Raw genomic sequence first — 19,408 nt, forward strand, 5'->3', positions numbered from 1 at the left:
TTCAGTCCATACAGCCCTACCTCCAAAACAGATGGTCCCAGTTCTCCAGGCATCTTCATGTCTAGGCGTTTTTGAATGCACTGCCTGAGAGTGAGGTGGAGGCAGATTTAATCATGGTTTTCAGAAGGGAATTGGATAATTATCTGAAGAGAAAAAACTTGCAGGGCTACAGGGAAAGGGCAAGGGAGTAGGACTAGCTGAGTTGCGCTTGCAGAGAGCCAGCAAGGACACATCGGGCCCAATGGTTTCCTTCTGTGCTGTAACCATTCGATTATTCTACTCTATGATTCTAAACAAAGCAGGCCCAATGGCTGCTCTGCTCAGGGTGGACCAATTTGGCATAGGGGTCATAAAAATTTCATTAGGTCCCATATTAATGTATTCAAGAGGTTTAATACCCGTTTTAGGCAGTCACTTGGGATGCACAGCCATCATTACCAATATGGCAGATCTGTAACACATGCATAGACTGAGTGTTCCGTAATTGGTCTTTTTCATCTTTGTTTTCAGTCCAGAAATAGTAAGCACCAACTTTCACCCCAAAATGTACATCAGGTAAGAGGAAGTGGAAATTTCATTGTAGACTCATAGGCTTACATAACAGGGTGGTCAAAGGCAAATAAATGAAGGTGAGGTGGCAGGGCGGGTGGGGGGTTTGTGGGGGGAGGGTGATAGTTTGTGGGGTGGTCAGAAGTGGACAGACAAAGTAATCAGGCCAAAAAGACTTTCATGTGATTAATCTGGGGTGCTTTCAAACCCAGGTTTACTTCATGATTCAATTATAACCCCTGAAGGAATTAATGAAAATAAAACTGGATTCATACCATTGCTTAAGACATATTAAGTATGAGCCTTGCACACTTCAATAAAGCAATAACATTTTTCATTTTACATTATATTTTGGAACAATTAGTGCTACAGGCTGATAATATGAATGTGTGCTCCAGCTGAGGCTGTCCACTGGGAGCAGACTGTTGTAGAATCAGCTCTTCTATGTCAGCACAGCACAACACAAAGTTCTTCCCATGAAGGCAGAAAGTAGAGCAACAATCATTATTGGATGTCCAGTCCAATGCTTGTAACAGTTTGAAATGGAAGAGAGTGCCTCTGTTTAAATTTGTCCAAAAAAACTGTGATGAATGCCACCCATCACTGTTGGGTGTTAATGCGGCCAAATACTGACACCAGATTGCCTTGTTTGGGCAGTATTAAGCACGTATGTTGCTCCCATAAAGATCCCTTGTGCATGATGTAGTTGTACTTAACAATATCACCAAATGAAAAGTGTTCTGTTTTCTAACACTGTTGACCTTCACCCGATGAACGCAACATAAACTGTAATGTGAAAAAGAGCTATCAAGGCATGCACACAGAAAGAAGCATAACTATCATTACACGTTTTAAATAGTTTGTGTTATAGTAAGTTACAGCAATTCCTTAATTGGAAAACTCACATTGGAAGGATAAACTAATTAGGATGGTAGGATCTGAAAAAGTACATTGAACACAAATAAAACATTTTGAGAGGGAAATTCAAAGCCATATTCTATCAATTTTAAAAAATATATATATTTTCTTTCTCCTCTTCTGAAGCTATAAACTCATAGTGACATACAGCTCTGTAAGTGCTGGCTGATCTCCAGTATCTCACGCAAATGACATTCTTACTGTGTGACCATAGATGATAGCTATTAACAGCTTACTTCACCGTTAAAAGAAAGACTTGCATTTATATAACACCTTTCATGCTCACAGGTCATCCTAAAGTGCTATACAGCCAAAGTACTTTTGAAGTGTAGTCAATTTTGTAATGTAGGAGCATTACAGCAAACCTGACCTATTCTCACCCAACATCCACACATCAGCTAGGATAGCAATTAGGGATGGCTGATAATAATCACCCTGACTTGTACACCTCCCTACCATTGGGACACTGAGGCCAAGATTTTCGTCTGCGTGTCATGTGCACAGAGTTGGCTACCAGCTCCGTGAACCCAATTTCTAAAAATTTCTGAATAAACGTCAGATTTTCAGTTCAGTGGGAGCAGGCTAGATTAGGAGTGGGGGAATGTGACCCCGGGAGTAGTGAGGGGTCAGAGACGAGCCCGGCACAGGTTTGGTGACTCGGGCACAGATAAGAAGTGGGCCCTCCCAAAGGGCCATTTGAGAGGTTGGTTGTCCATGGTGAAGTCCCTGTGCCTCGGAAGAGACGGCATTGACTTGTCAGGTGAGTGGGAACTCTAAATGTTGTCCAACTGTTAGCTGACCCTGGTACAGATGGCACATCATTGGCTTTCCTTTGGAAACAATTGTCATTGCTGCTGCCTATGCACAGTGTACAGTATTGAAGCACTTAAACCATGGAGTGGATACACAAGACACAGCCACGGAGGTGGCATCATCTTACCACCACCACCTGGTACAGATATTCTGCAGTCATGTACTTAGCTGCTAAGATTCAGTGAATGAATGGTAACCAGTGCCATGGTCATTATCCCAACCACTTGCTCTCTTGCCACCCATCTATCAGGATGCAGCCACACTGTTGATCCTTGACAAGGTCCCTCACAGCTGCGCACTGTCATAGCATGGCAGTGTGACGAAGAAGGAATAAACCAGTAGGGCTGTCAGTGGTCACGGAGCACAGCATGCTACCTTGGAGTTACAGCTGCACCATACATGACACCAGGCATTTGTGCAAAGCCATTTTCTCCACCAAACCTTAACGGTATTCATTAATAATATAATGAGAAAGGTTAGTGCATGTAAGCACACTAAAGTGATTGAGAACATTGTAATCTGATGGGATGGGTCCAGCTGCTCCACGCTTTTCTGATCAGGAGCTTCAATTTTGGTGGGAGTGGTCCAGTAGAGGAGACCAGTCCTCTAGCCGGCTGGCTGCTGTAATGCCCCTACAACAACTGATGGCCTGGATTTAAATTGCAGCTGCGGCGAGGGCGCAGGAGACCATCAATGCTCATGGATTCAGTGCAGGGAAAGGTTCAATGTCCTGTTGCATTCCGGCAACGTGAGTTGCTTTGCTGAGCCACACAGAGCTCAACGGGAAGGGTCATTTCTGCTTGCTGCAGCTAAGGTGTGAGACATGACACATAGCTCTGCTTCATTATTGAGGCTTGTATGAGTACGCAACTCATGTAGGCACACACAGAATGCATATGGATGAACACTGTGATGCAAGGACAGAGGAAAGAGAAATATCACAGCATGCATAATATACCAGTCTAACATGAAAACATGTTGTTGCTGCGGCCGAACAGGGCAAAGAACACCAAGTAGATGGGCCGTATTGGAGGTGGCTCTGCCTGGCTGAGAACAATTTGGTTGAACACATAGCCATACAGGTTGCCAGGGTGCCTGAACAGCTGTTTGTTGGTGATGATGAATCACCATTGGCAGATGATAAAAGCGGTGTTGAAATCACTATGGCACATGGTGATAATGGTGGAGGTCATGACGTCATTTCACTGAGCACAAGGGACGCTGGTATGAGAGGCAGTGCAATGAATAGGTTGCATCCTAAGGCAATGGCGTGTATCAGAGCACGCTTTCACAATGAGAAGGGCTAAACCTAAATAACTCCTTTTATGTCTCACACAGGTCCCAGCTCTGCTCCCTCGCCCCACCCTGGGCCAGATCATCCCTTGGGCATTAAAAGGAAGAGATGCCCAAGGAGGCAGGGTCATGTCATACTAGACCACATTTCGCCACCTCAGATACAAGCGCTACGGAAGGATGCAGCGTGCGTGTAGAGTCAGTGGCACAGGGTGAAAGTCACTGCAGCAGAGTGCAGGAAGAGGTAATAGAATCAGAAATATCTGTGTACACTCCCCCTTGGAGGAGGGAGCAAAATCATGATGATGCTCCAGTGGGCAGGAACATGAAGCCTCAGGAGTCACCTTTTGGGGCATGGTATTTAGGTAATCAGCAGATGTGTGGACATCTGGCAGAGTTCCTTCAGGCAGTGGAAACTTCAGGACTGCGAATGGAGGAGTCCATCATCGTCATGCGCTCCATATTGTCCCAGGGCTCAACCGCATGGGCTCATCTCATGGAGAGACACATGCAGCAACACTCGGAGTGGATACAAGAGCAGCATCTCAATCAGGAAAGGGCGCAAGCCTCCCTCAGTAGCCTGGATCAGTCTGCTCAGAGTACAAGCGCTGACATCCATGGAATGCGAGGAGCTGCGTGTCCTTAACAGGGCGTGTGCACTGTTGGCACAGCGATTTCTCGAATGAACAACTGCTGAGCACGAGCAGCCAGCCCCATCAACCCCACCTGAAGGCCAACTCAGGGCTGTGCAAGTCACTGAGGAAGGTGAAGGTACCAGCGTTCTCATTTTCTGCCACCTCCCCAGCCCCTCTGTCAGAGCACTTGCCTGCTCCACATGTGCCAGTGACCAATGCTGCCCATGCAGAGATGCAATCTGAAGAAGATCCCCAACGGGTGCCTGCACAATGAGGCAGGCCACCATGCTCCTCATTGGCCTATAGGCTGAGAAATGAGCAGCCTGCCTCCACCTCCTCTAAGGCCACATGGTGGGTACTAGGAGCGTGCTTTAGCGCAGGGTGCCATCTCACCTAGAGCACTAATGGGTTCACCACGATTCCACTTTTCACATTGTAACTATCACATTTGAGCACTTTCTGAATATCTTTACGTCCACTCATAGATGACTCGGTGTGTGTTTGTACACTGCAGAACTCCAAATGAATGGTAGCATTATGAAGGATGTTCTTACCAGTGATAATGAAGGCAGCATGCCTTCTCGAGGTAAAGTCATCAAGAGCAAGGGTGTGACCTTTTTGATGCTTTGGAGGGCTTCTTCCTTTTCTGCTGTATCACTTAAGAATCCAGTGTTCACAGGCTCAAGCACGGAGATGCTCCTTGTCTCTTTCATTGTCCATCCAAGCTTGACTTTAAGGGAGGCTCAATGATTAGACTCCACGAACAGATGCTGGGCAGCAGGAGCATCTCAAGCATGCATGCTGGGTGCAGACATTCATCACACGGCACTCTCACGCACCAGTCTAGGCATAAGCATTGTAGCTCAACAGGCAATGCATGCTCCAGGGAATATTGCTCGTCTACTGTCCCCACTATTTTGGCAGTATTTGCATTCCAGGTGGCAGAGGATGTGCTTTGCGCAGTAAGCAGAGATATATGGAAGCCAGGAATGTTGCACGTGGCGCCCATCTCAGAAACTGGACCATTGGCCAGAATGGATGGTGTGCAAGTTCTTTCAAAGAGCTGTTGTTGCACAGTTGTGGGTTCATCCTGCGCAATGTGCCTTTTCTGCATGTTTACTGGCATATACAATCCTATCAGCATATAGAGGGTGTAAAGTCTTAAGTCATGTCACTTTATGGTTGCATTATTGGCTTGATTTGATTACGGACAAGGTGGTAGCTGTGGCGCCTCATTTATAGGCACTGGTGTTTATGTGAGGGGGCCAGGTTATGAAGTTCTTCTTACCATGTGTGTTTGTAATATGTTGAGACCCACGATTACGACGGTAAGGATTTCAACCATTTTAGTGTAACTGAGTCAAACTCATTGATGTTCATTCTATCCATTGTGGGGGATGGGCATTCTCCTGAGTAATTGCGGCATCAAGGTAAAAGGTTCTTTACTTGGAGGTTTCTCACCAAGGGCTGGCTGACGGCAAGTGTGAGATAGGACGACATTATGTGAATCAATTTTGTACAAGGACACGTTTGTCGATAATCCCCTCCATGCCTCCTAGCTGCTTTGCCATTGGTGGCCTCCTCATCCTCCTACATTCGGGAATCATCAGAATGGACAGGGGCTTCCTCCTCCTCCTCAGAGCTTGGAGCTTTGCCCATGGCATCATCGTCATCAATTTCTAGGACTCTCCGCTGCGCAATGCTGTGCAGCATACAGCACACCACTACTATTCTTGATACCCTTGCTGGGGCATATTGCAGTGCTCCACCTGAGCCATCGAGGCACTCGGAGCACATATTTAAAATGCAAATGGCATCCTCGATTGTACTCCTTGTGACAACATGGCTGCTATTGTATTTGCGTCTTGTCTCAGTTTGAAGGGTCCTAAAGGAGGTAATTAGCCAGGTTCTTCAGGGATAGCCCTTGTCCTTTAGAAGCCAACCACAGATCTCCAAGGGTGACTTAACTAGCTGAGGTAGTTGGGGGCTCCTTATTATGAAGGAGTTATGGCAGCTACCAGGGAACTTTGTGCACACATGGAGGAAGACCTTGTTGCAGTCACAAACCACCTGTAAATTGAGTGGGTGGAAGGGCTTTTGGTTGATGAAGTTGTCCAAATTATGAGTTGGAGCTTTTATAGCAACATGGGTGCAATCAGTAACACCCTGCACCCTCAGGGAAGCCTGCTAATTGGGCAAAGGCTGCGGCTCTCTGCATCTGAGGTGCCAAATCTATCAAGAAATTAATGTGATCCCCCACCCGGGCAAACAGAGCATTAGTTACAGCCTTAATGCAGCAGGGTGCTGCTGACTGGGATATACCAGACAGGTCTCCTGATGAACCCTGGAAAGATCCTGAGGCATAGAAATTGAGAGCGATGATTATCTATACAGCCACCGGCAGGCCTTGGGGGTCAATACAGCGTGGCTCGAGTTGTTGCTGGATCATGTGACATATATCTGTTACTACCTCACGGTTTAGTTTCAGTCATTTTCGGCACTGGTTCTCCATCATATTGAGATATGATGTCCTAGGTCTGTACTCGCTTCCCACAGGGTAGTATCTGGTTATCCTCCCTCTGCCTCACTCCTCCTCCTTCCTGATGTGCATGGTGCTGCCTCTTCCTCCTGACATTCTGGCCTCCAGCTGCTCACATTGACTGGCTTTTATGGCATTCATGTAAGAGGATGCCATGCCGATCTTGTATCTTCCTCACACGAAGCACCATGCACCCCTCTCAAGCACAAAAAGTTCTCCCTGGCACCTGGGTGCATGAATCAGTAGGGGGAAAAAAGAACTGCCCTGCGAGTCCAGAAGACCCACCCTCCTACACCCTTGGGTTAAAGCAAGACAGCTTGAATTGAGATGTGGCCAAATTTGGGGCAGTTAAGGCAAGTTTAAAGCAAATTCTACTTGGGTACATGTACCTTTTTAAAGGAGTACCCTGGCTATCTAAAAAAATAAACAAAGTTCAGACCTGCTCCTACCAGTTCTACTCTGCGCACGTTGTGTTTCAGACACCTGTGAGACCAAAATCCGACTTTAGTGGATGCAGCTGGTTTATAAGGGCAGCTGCCTCCGTGAAATGTGCATGTGCAAACCCCCACCCAGGCCCATTCCCGACCTGTGAAAATGGTAGGCGCCATGCTCTGGGGTGAACTCCTAAATGTAGGACCCATCCGCCATTTTCACTGTGACAGAGAGGCTCCCTGTCGTTGCAAAAATTCAGGCCTGCAACTCTAACAGAGATAAACAAACAGTAAAGATTGGGAAAAAGACTTATAAAACTTGCAACCTTCCTGGATTATATGCTCAATTCCAGTTTACTTTAAAACGATTAATTCTTCCATTAAAATAACAAACTGAGGAATACCACATAAATGTGTTAAATGTCCATACATTATTACTGTCAAAAGTAATGAACAGTGTCAAGAGAAGGATTTTAAAAATTAGCGTCAAGAGTACATGCCAGAAATTTTGGCTGTGGAAGTCACTGTGCCTCATGATTTCCCACCCATTCTGACCTTCGAGCACAATTTCCAAATAGGGTAAACTTTCAGTTTCTGTGCCCCACCACAGAGCCCTGCTTCCCAGGAACACGCCTCAGAAAACTACATTAGCCCAATATTGGAGCGTAGGAATTGCTAACTGAAAATAGACCAAGGTCCATTTCGCTCGTAAGATGAGAAGAACATAAACAATCAGAGAAAAAGTAGGCCTTGGAGCCTGCTGCACCATTCAATAAGATCACAGCTAATCTTCTACCTTAACTCCACCTTTCCGCAAAGTTCACCTTCTATTATCCTGGTAGTCACATGATATAATGACAAGGGTGTTGACTAATCATAGCAATTAATCTCTATCAATTAGTCTACAACATGAGACGACAGTAAAGGGGACTGCATCTGTATGATTTTCTATCTTGTCCTCTGGCAGTGAGAGCCTAAGGCAAAAGTATGAAATACCCAAAGTATATTGTAATTACTAGCCCAGGAGCAGTATTCTGTAGAAACCATTTCTTCAATAAAGTGAAACAAAATCTTATCCAAATGAAGTGTTAAATTCACTTGGATTTTACTGTTCTATTTTACATAGGGTGAATAGCATATTATGGATTACTTAAGCAATGAAATAGAGCAGAGTATTCTCATGACAGCATAGAGCTTGCCAATAAAGCACGAGAATAAACAGATTATAGACTCTACTCATTAATAATCAGGGGCTCTCAGCGAATTTTCCACAAACGTGATTTAGAAATGCTGTTGGATATCTTTAAATTGTGACTCACTGAACCCTGAATAAAAATGTAATTCTGCTGTAAGAAATCTAAAAGGGACATGGCAACAACAGGTAAATGTCTGGAATTCATGTCACCTGCCACACTTAGGCCGGGATTTTCCGTGCCCGTTGGCATCAGGCTTGTTCAATGGTGGAGTGGACAATATGGCTAGAAGGTCAAAAATCGGTTTCATGACGTTGTGAAACCAGTTTGCGATTGTCCACTCAGCCCATCGATGGCGGGCCACATTTCCTGCCATCGGACATTGGGAACCTCATTGTGATACATCAGCATGCCAGTATAAGGCCAGCCCACCAGACTCATCCCCCTCCCTGCTGGATCACCCGCCCACGGGAAAACACGCCAAAGTGTTTCACAACAGTATATATAAGGCGTGCACTTGGTGGGCTGCACTTCGCTCGGGACTTCAAGGTTTGTTTGCTTCAGTCAGCACTCGCAGTCATCAGTGCCAGGCTTCACAGACAGCACCACATCATTTTTAGGGGGGCTCATGGCAGGTCTCTACCTACCAGATCAGCCATATGTGGGTGGCTTTTCAATGGCTGCAGGATAGGGGGAGAAGTGGCCTCAGGCAAGGGAAGAGGCTGCAGGGTGAGGGCTGTACTGGGGAAGGTGGGTATCCCAGGGTGTGTGTGGGGCACATGTTGATCTGTACAAGTGGCCTCAAGATAGTGAGAACTGAGGAGGCAGTCTCCAGAGGAGATGAGTCCAGATGGACATGTGAGGGCATGTGTGTGAGAATGGGTGGTGATGTCCCTTGAGCTGGCAGTGAGACAGATGCCAGTGAATGTGTGATGGGCACGAGTGTGTGAGTTTAGAGTGATGAGATGGTTACCTTACCCAGGCTGCACAGATGAGATCATTCATCCTCTATCTGCATTGGATGGCCAACCTCTTCTGTGCAGCATTGGCACTGATCATCACTGCCATCGCCTACCAAGCCTGAGTGGTAATGTTGCTGCCCCTCCTGCAGTCAGAGCGGGATTAGAGGACATCACAGCAGGCCTCCATGGCGTCCAAAAGGCACTCGAGGGCTGCAGTCTTCTTACCTTTCGGGGCCATGTCTGCTTTGCTGCAGTCCTGGGCTGGAAGCACTGAGCATGGCTATACTTTAAACATGGTGCCTGACGTGATGAAGTGGCGAAGTGACAGTGTGGCAGGCGAATCGGTGCTCGCCTGCCATCGAAACGAGCAGAAAAAGAGCATAATGCAGGGAAATACTTTTGGGTTAAATACAGCAAAGGACGGATGGCATATTTGAGGTGCGCAGGAACGGAACAAATTCAAACTGTGCAACATCAATGGGGTGAGTGCTACTTCCATGACCCTGCCAATTTAAGTTGCATAGGCAATAGGACGGGAGGTCTTGTGGTGCAGTGGGTAGCGGCCCTACCTTCAGGAATGCATAATTAATATGGCGGGTTTAGGACAATATGGCGTGAAAAGCTGCCATTGCAGCCGACAGGAAAAATGTCGTTTTTCGCGCCCGCTACCGCACTTAGTGCAAATCTGGGACAATTCTGCCCTTAGTTTGCAGAAGTCTGTGAAATTATGACTGAGTGAAGAGAAATAAATGGCCACTTTTTCAAACTTAATTGCGATCAAGAATTCTGATTTTCAGTTGCACCATTTTCAGCTGCCAAGACTATGATTTTAGATATGTCCACACCTCAGGAAGAAGGAGATAAAATTTGATAGAAGTTGTGCTGTCAAACAAATTTGGCATACCAAATCTCAGCCAAAAATGATCTAGCACACAAACAAAAAACATTACATTATTGCCTGTCATCAAGTTACCAGAAGAGGTTCAAACGCCAATAACCCTGGGCCATAGGACAATATATTTTTACATACTGCACCACAAAACATTTTAATATTGGAAGGGACAAGTCGTCTGGGAAGCGCGTACATACGATTAATCAGTTCTCAGAAATTAAGAAAGCCCATTAGCACAAACGAAAAAGGTGTTCTGACTTTTTCTGGCCAATGAGCAGATTTCCCAAATCAGAAACTCACAAAGGAACATAAATGACGGAGGTTTCCAGCTAAGATTTCCTCTTGCGCTTCAAATGAACCAAAAATAAAGCATGTTACTCCTGGTATGACCTTTACATGGATGAACACAACATGACTTCTGTCTATGTGGAGCTCAAATTTCACCTTCGAGCTCATTTCGGAGGTGCAGCACTTGATGCTTATTGAGCCTACAACTGATTACTTGGGTGTTTGCCTGATCCTGACTTAATTGAGCAAGAGTGTTGCGTTTTTGGAGGAAGTAGGGAGGTGAATGATAAAAAGCGTATCTACAAATAGTTCAGAGGCAGTAGAACAGACCAGACAGCTCCACTTACATTACTCAATGGCCCTGAAACTACTGGGTCCCACTCCAGCAACAGTCCTGCAGTAGATTGGAGCTTCCAGTCACTGACTGCCCCTCACACTAATCATGGCAGAAATCCTGGGATCAGCTAATTTCAATATTGTTGGGTGAGACAAGGAAGTGAGTACCTTCAGCAATTGGAAATTTATTCCAGGAGGGCAGGAAATATCAGTGAATAGGCACAGAGCCATGATGCTAATTTGGGACTTAAAAAGCCTGCAATCATTTAAAGGGGACAGCTGTATTTGAGTCCTTTGGAATCAAACAAAGGGCTGCAAACTTCCTAGTACATAATACGAGTAAATACTTTTAGGTGAAATACCGCAAAGGACTGATGTCACATTTGAGGTGTGCAGGGAGGAAACAAATAAAAACGGCTTGTGCAACGGCAATGGGGTGAGTGCTACCTCCATGACCCAGGACACCCTTCCAATTTAAGTTGCGTAGACAACAGCTCAGGAGATCAGTGGGTAGCGGCTCTACCGTTGGGCCAGGAGCTCAGGGTTCAAGTCCCACTTCAGGACTTGATGGCCACGGAAGGTGCATTCATAACATGACGTGCATTCATAAAGAGGTCCATTATCAGCCCCTAAATCCTTCCAATACTCCTGATGACAGGCAGTTAGATAGGGAGAGTTTCCTGGTCAGCATTACTGCAGAAGGTAATGGAAAACCACTGCCGCTAAGCTTAACCATGGACCAATCCAATCTAAATCCATGTTTGTCAGCGTCCTTTTAGGGCATGGTACCTGAAAGAGGAGGCAGGGGGTCAGCTTGATGTTATTAATATTTTGCCAACCCTCAATGAGATGCCATCACTCCCTGCCTCAATGTTCATTTGCAGTCTTACAGGGCCCAGTCCTCATTGATCATCAATCATCCCTCACAGTCTGCAATGACTTCTTGTCCTTTAATGCCTCAGTTCCCATGTCCTTGCTCCCTTCCAGCTGCCATCACTCCCCCACTTTTCTGTGAATGCTCACGGTATGCAAAGAATAAAATTTTGACCCTCAGAGCAAAATCAAACTTCTTGCAGAAGGAAACACTTTAATATAAAGGAATCGCAGGCTACTTGAGTTACAACCCCTTAAGAAGAAGAGCCGATACATCTGGGGTCATGGTCTAATCAAGCTGTGGGTGATGGAGAAGTGAGTGCCTTTGTACTCACCACCATCTTATGGTGACAATCTGTGCTCCTTTTCCATCCCGTAGCAAAAAAATAAACATCTTTCCTGCATGCTTCCTCTTGACACTCTGGAGTACGCTGCTGTGGATTTTCCACTGAACCTGAACATCTTTTGTAAGCTCTGTTCCTCTTCTTTATCTCCAGAAGCAATCCAGGAAACAGCAAAGGGAAATGAAATGGAAGAAGTACCAGGCTCCTCTACCTCTTGCACACACACCAACTCAACCACAATGTCACTCACCCACTCCCCTCAACTCCAAAGAATTGGAGCAGCTGACATTGACCAAAGAGGATGGCAGAACCTTATCCTGCTCTTTTGTGCCCTTGCAGGAGAAATGGGCACAAAATGCCTATGAAAAGGCTCAAACAGCCAGAGGGGTACAATACTTTCTAATCATAATGGTAAAGGAGAATCGTGCCATAGACACAGCCAGGATGCAGGGGGAAGTTGGCCATGATGAAATGGGCACACGTGGTGATGATGGTGATTACAGAGGACAAAACACACTAGTAGTGCACTGCACTTTTGCCAACCTGGCAGCATGCAGAACACTGAGTTGATTGGGAAGCTTCAGCATAGCCGAGACTTTTGCTTTACAAGGCTAGCTTTCATGATCTCTTTTTGTGTCTCCCACAGATGCAGATGTCCCCGGCAGGAGACATTGCCCCTCTACCTCCATGACCCCAGCTGACAACCAAGGAGCTGAAGAAGCATTGTCAGACTTTACAAGTTTATCATCCATCAACAAACACTTTCACTTTGGTGGGTCCTTATGCGTGTTTAGGGTGGCACTGGGTCAGGAGCGTGGCACTCGTGTGCAGGAGGTGGTATCTGAAGCAGAGGGAACTGTGGTTAGTCCCCCTCGAAGGACGGAGGACAGGCACAGCCATGCCCAGATGGATTCAACATTGAGTTCAACAACTTCAGGCCATGAACTCTGTCCCCCATTTTGATTTGTTTTCTTTCCCACCCCCAAGTGCCAGTCTGTATCTTGTTTTCATGTTTTTGCTTTCAGAAAGGGCTGTTTATTTTCCTGCCATTAACACTGGCTCTAGACCAATGCTTTATAACCATGATCACTACCTTTGCCTTTTATTACATGACATCTTTGTTATTTACTCTCTCTCGTCTGCTAATCTATCGCAGACCTTCCCTTTTCCACAGCATGAAACCCATCACATTCCTACCTCTCTTCAGGTCTGAAGAAGTCATACCCATCTTTAAACGTTAACAGTTTCTCTCCACAAATGCTGCCAGGCCTGCTGAGTTTTTCCAGCACTTCTTATTTTTATTTCAGATTTCCAATATTTACAGTGTTTTGTTTTTATTTCAGCATAATGTTTCTGCTTTTTTACTCAATATCTCTATTTATGAAACCCAAGATATCCATTTTCTTTGCTATCTACTCTCTCAATATGTCCTGCTGCCTTTAGAGGGCTATGCACATGAACCTCCAGGCCCCTCTGTCCCTGCACACACTTTAGAACTGTGTCATTAAGTTTCGCCCTATCCCTTTTGCCAAAATGGATCACGTCATAATTTTTTATATTAAATTCTATCTGCCATTTGTCCGTCCATTCTACTAACCTATCTGTGTCGTGTTGCAGTTGGTTCATGTCATCCTCACTGTTTGCCATTTCTGTAAGTTAGGTATCACCTGCATTTATGAAATTTTACTCTGTATTCCAATATCCAATATCAAATCAAATGTAATGTGCTAGTGCCAAAAGTATTATTAAATCCTTGGAAAACAGGATGAGGGGTATGCAGATGGGTAACTTCAGCAAGAGGAGGTTTCTATAGTGTTGGACAGGAGTGCAGAACAGACTTGGGGCTGTAGTACAAAGGCACAACAGCACAATCTGCACTCGTGTATAAGTTTCAAGAATTTGAACTTCATTGAATTTATCCTAGAAATTTGGATTGTCAGGATTTTCAAATATTTATCAAGAGCTTCATGTACAGAACATCAAACTGCGCAGATTTTAACAAAAAAAACAGAAGTCCCTAAACTCATCACACATACTGTTGCTCTGACATTCGATAAGGCCTGGAAATGGGCAAGGAATCCCAGCTTCTTCATTAACTCGCACTGGCTGCTTCCAATGCAAAGTACATGGTGCCTGCTCAAGTTTGCAATGTATTTCCCTTCCAAACAGCACTTTTCCCTTCCTAGCAGCACTGTAGGTGTACCTACACTAGATAGACTGCAACGCATCTCAAGGGCAATTAGGCATGAGCAACATATGCCGGCCTTTCCAGCATCGCTCACATCCTATGAAAAGATTTTTTAAAAGTGCAGCCAGTGCTAAGCACACTGTTAAGCAGCTGCACATCTAAAGGACAAAATTGTGAGAAGCCAGCACAAGTTCAGGCTAGGCTGTGCTACTTAAAGCCCTTCTGCATCTCTTAAAGAACAGGTGCATTTTGACTGGAGGAGATGGGAAGAGTGTCTGTCCTCCAAGTAGAGTGACTACGGCACAATATGTCAGAGAGCAAGCTCCAAAGTTTGCTTGTGCGGCACTGGAGACCTCGATGCAGGAGGTGAACAGGTCAGGTTCTCGAACCATTGAGGACCAGCTGGAAACCGTCCAGAAGACATTGCAAAGGCAATGGGAAAAGGTTATCATGTGTTCTTGTGTTTAGTCAATACCAGCAGTCTATCCCCAAGGACCTAGATGCAGATCTGTTAGAAGTTTAATGATCATGTATGAGTGGTTAAGGTCACGGAATACATCTTCAAATGTCATATTCCAATAACTACACCACCAGCCTCACACACTGCTCAATGTGCTATCGCCTCACCACATGCCCACCAACAATCCCTATCGGTCGTGAATCATATCGAACATCACAGCTTCACCTCACCCTTACACATTTAGCACTGCTGAAAATCCAACAAGCACATCTCACAACTTGCCCACACTGCCAGCAATTCAACCATGACAGCAGCATTACCCATACTTACTAATGCATCTCCCTCTCTCTTGCAGAACAAGGTGGAACACAACTGCAGGTATCAGCATCTAACTAGTGGGGAGTGGGCACAACTGCATACCCTCACCCTGATGGAGGGAAGGACACACAGCATCACTACAGTAGCCATGACCAGCTGTGTGGCTGTAATCATTGAAGATGAAGCATGTTGACACTTAATCCTCCATGTCACATCTCACTGTCCCCTTATCCCACAATGCCTCCTATATGCAAGCTGCAGATGGTATAAGCATACAAATTTTGTTTTCCTCACAAACCCCTCGCCACAACCCTACGCTTGTTCCTTCTTCTTTTAGATATCCAAGAACTTCAACCTGGCTAGGCATTGGTGGAAGAGGAACAGCTCACAGCTCAGATATTGATACTGCTTGTATTTTAGAGGATAGCTTAGAGGCAGGATCTGCACATGGTGAGAAAATAGGCACAAGTGGCCTTGAACCAAGGCAGGGTGAAAGGGTAACACAGGCACTAGCTTGCCAGTAGTGAGGTCCTACATGAGTTCTGCTGCAGAGGACTCAGATAAGAACTTCAATGGAGCTTTGTACAGAAAATGGTTGATGTAAATGGACATACGAACATACAAATTAAGAGCAAGAATAGGCAACTCAGCCCCTCGAGCCTGCTCCACCATTCAATAAAATCATGGCTGATCTGATTATACTCTCAACTCCACATTCCCGCCTACCTCTGATAACCTTTCACCCCTTTGCTTATCAAGAATCTACCTACCTCTGCCTTAAAAATATTCAAAGTCCTTGCCTCCACCACCTTTTGAGGAAGAGAGTTCCAAAGGCTCATGACCCTCAGAGAAAAACAATCTCATCTCTGTCTTAAATGGGTGAATCCTTATTTTTAAATACAAGAGGAAACATCCTTTTCACATCCAACCTGTCAAGACCTCTCAGGATCTTATATGTTTCAATCAAGTCACCTCTTACACATCTAACTCCAGTGGATACAAGCCTAGCCTGTCCAACCTTTCCTCATAAGACAACCCGCCTATTCCAGGTATTAGTCTAATAAATCTTTTCTGAACTGCTTCCAACACATTTACATCCTTCCTTAAATAAGACGACCAATACTGTACACATTACTTGATGGCCAATGCCTCAGCTTCCAATGTAGCACAAGTAGAAGCCACCCAATGTGCGAGTGCTGCAGTGGAAGCTCAGACTCAAGTCATGCAAGTCAGATTGACATCACACAAGCTTGTCCCGTTTAAGATACGGCGCAAAATAATTTGAAGGTACTTTGCACTGAAATGAACAGGCCACACACAATGTAAATGCTTCTGTGATGCTTTTATAGTAACAGCTTCAATGAGAATCACTAATTCAATAAGAACATCATCAATAGGTATTTTTTAACTAAAGCTTCGTGCAGTATTATGACTTTTTACAATACGCACAGTGGCCAAAAAATTTGATTGTATAGCCCCTGTTTTTTTTCCGTTATGGATACCTTTTCAGGTCCAAAGTGCTGTCTGCACTGCACAAGCACACTTCTGGTGGGGGCTGCCCATTGCCGCTTTGGGAGTGTTGATAGCACGGGTGTGGTATATGCGGCCTTGGTGCCTGTACTTCCACCTTTACCAATATGGTGGCTTGCATACTTTGAGTGCCATCTACCGTATTGAATGCTTAGGTGCCCATTTTAGACCTGAAAAACAGGTGTTGTCAACAAATTCCTAGGCTGTGGTTTGACCAGTATACCAACTCTCAACTTTTTTTGGAGTTCTATAAAAACGGATATTACAGCTGGCAGTCATGCGTCCACTACTTATGTGCAGACAGACAGCATAAGTGATCAAATCAAGCACATTTAAATGTTCCTGTTCAATTTTCGAGCAAATTGTGGAGTTATCAACCTTAAGAGGAAATGTCTCATGACATATGTGAATGCTATTACAAATACTGCTATATTAAAAGTTAACAACGTGATAAATGTTTTGTTACAGAATGTTTCCTTTAATGGAATGCAATTATGTCGACAGGTTATTGACCTAAAATGGTTACATGGCTATGCACATTCAAAGTATACTTAGGGGTTTGGTTTCCTCTGGTGGCATACTGCTAAACACATTTGTACTTTTATCACACAATTGCTTCACTCAATTATGTTAAACTGGTTAATGATTGCTCCAAAATAGCAAACAAAGAAATTTGGCGCAAATCTATTATTCAGCATGCCACCAAAGGAAATTAAAGCTACGATGTCCCTTTTAAAGAAAACTCTCACCTTTCTCTTTAAATCTAAGAACAAAACCTCAAGAAAAATTAGGCTGATAAAGTAGCCCTTTACATTAAGTTCATCAAAGGTCTATGTCTGTTATTTTAAACTGCTGCAACAAGACAACAGTTACGGACATAATTTCAGTAGCAATGGAAATCTGGTATGTACGTACCTGAGAAATCTTTCCAGATCGTCTCTGCTGCACTGGGACCAGGATACATCCCCCAAATTTTGCCCTTTGATCCATTCCCCAGACATGATATGGAGGCCATCTGCACAGGATGGATGATCATTGTCATGATTCATTCCCATACTGAATTTGAAGAAAAGTTTAAAAAAAAATGCATATTGTTTTACTGACAGTTAAAAACAAATTAGTAGTACAACTGAAGCATGTCAAAAGCAGGACATTTATTATGCATGAAACGTTTTTGCTTCAAATGTGTCAGGTTATGTCTTAAAAAGCAAGGGCTAACAGATTTAGTACACTTTCTTTAAACAGAGTAAAATAAAAATCTTTCTGGATTTCATTTTTTTTTAAATTTAGATTGTATATGGACAAAGGAGGGCTTTGGTGCATTGGGTAGTGCCTTTTAGCCAGATGCTCTGGGTTCAAGTCCCACTCCGGGACTTGATGGCCAAGGAAGGCGCATTCATAATGCGGCCAAACAGGTTGTGTAGCAATCTGCAAATCCTTTCAACCTACGGCAATGGCAGGCGGCAAGAGTGGGATAGATTCCTAGTCAGCCATGTGGTGGAAAGAAATTGGAGCCTTTGCCATCGCTATCCAAAGGTCTAGGCTACAACATGCATGCAAAAGTGTATGTTGTCACAGCAACTCGGACTCCTTGGGGTTGTCTCAGTTGGCTGGATGACTAGTGTGGATGAGATTGGTGCCAACAACACAAGGTTTGATCCCCGCTCTGGCTGGGGTGGATACGGGACCTGCCTCTTTGCCCTACTAGTGGCAGAGATCATGGCACTGTGGGTCAGACCTGCTTCGGGCAGAGAACTGAAGAAAATGATGATACATGGACAATACTTCACGTGGGTGAAAAAGAACATTTTAACTTGATGAAATATGAAGGTGCATGCGTCATTACTGGTGATACCAAGGCAGATAGAAACAATTTACACATATTGAAATAAATTATTATTTAATAATAAAGAGAACAGAATAAATCATGGAGCAAGAGTTGATAAATAAATTCCTCACTGGTTCAGAAGGTTGCATTACTGTAATTTGTGGTAATAGATTTGTGGTTTCTCCACATTTACACATGGGATATTAGAAAATAAGAAAATTTGGCCATATTACCTTTCTAGCTGCATTTCCTATACCATTGACTCAAACCAGTTATTTAATTACCTAACGAAATTCCTTGCAAAATTATTTCCTAACTTCTGCACAAAAGATGGTTTGAGAAAAACTCCACAATATCCACCTATGTTAATGCATCCATTATTCAAATCTGACAGCTTTTTTTTTTTACAGATAACATTCCCATGATTAGAGAAACTACAGTGTTCCATGCAGCATCCACTGGGATGAAGGAATACTTCAGAATTAGGTGTAGCCTTCTGGCAATGTTAATCAAATTGGTATCCCAATCGTAATATGGACTTAATTTTAAACATGAAAAGTTGATGCACTTAATCAAGGTTATTCAACGTGCTATAGATGCAATTACTTCAAAGTCAACCAGCAGAACCCAATCAAGCATCAGTTTAGTGCTAATAGCCTATTCCTTAAAAAACTAGCCTGATCTTATTGAGGTTCTGTTCATGATGTGAAAAGTTTCTTGAATCAAGTCACAAGGCAACACAAGATTTGGTAATTCTAAACAAATTATCTTTTCAACACTTTGAGCCAAGATCCTAACTAATAAATGTACTAATAAATGTAATAAAATTATAACATGCAAAAATTATATACTTGTAATTACTTGTGCCCCCAATAATTATCGCATGTTTATGTAGTGGCCAAAACCTTCTTTAAGCATTAGATGGCTCAATAAAGCATTGGTAGAAGTTCCATTCATTTTTTATAAAGGTCTTCAAGGAAAACTTTTAAAGATTCTTCCCTTTGAATCTGAAAGTGCA

The 19,408-nt window shown here is 44.1% G+C and overlaps 1 protein-coding gene across 1 annotated transcript in view; it reads right to left on the bottom strand.

Moving 5' to 3' along the window:
* Positions 1-19,408, bottom strand: part of LOC144697119 (A disintegrin and metalloproteinase with thrombospondin motifs 19-like) — a 538,939-nt gene that overhangs the window by 347,414 nt on the left and 172,117 nt on the right. Inside the window, exon 9 of the mRNA XM_078568954.1 lies at positions 17,478-17,618. Coding sequence (XP_078425080.1) covers positions 17,478-17,618 — 141 coding nt within the window. The remainder of the gene's footprint in view (positions 1-17,477; positions 17,619-19,408) is intronic.

This window comes from Cetorhinus maximus, chromosome 2, assembly GCF_964194155.1.
Source record: "Cetorhinus maximus chromosome 2, sCetMax3.hap1.1, whole genome shotgun sequence".
NCBI lineage: Eukaryota > Metazoa > Chordata > Chondrichthyes > Lamniformes > Cetorhinidae > Cetorhinus > Cetorhinus maximus.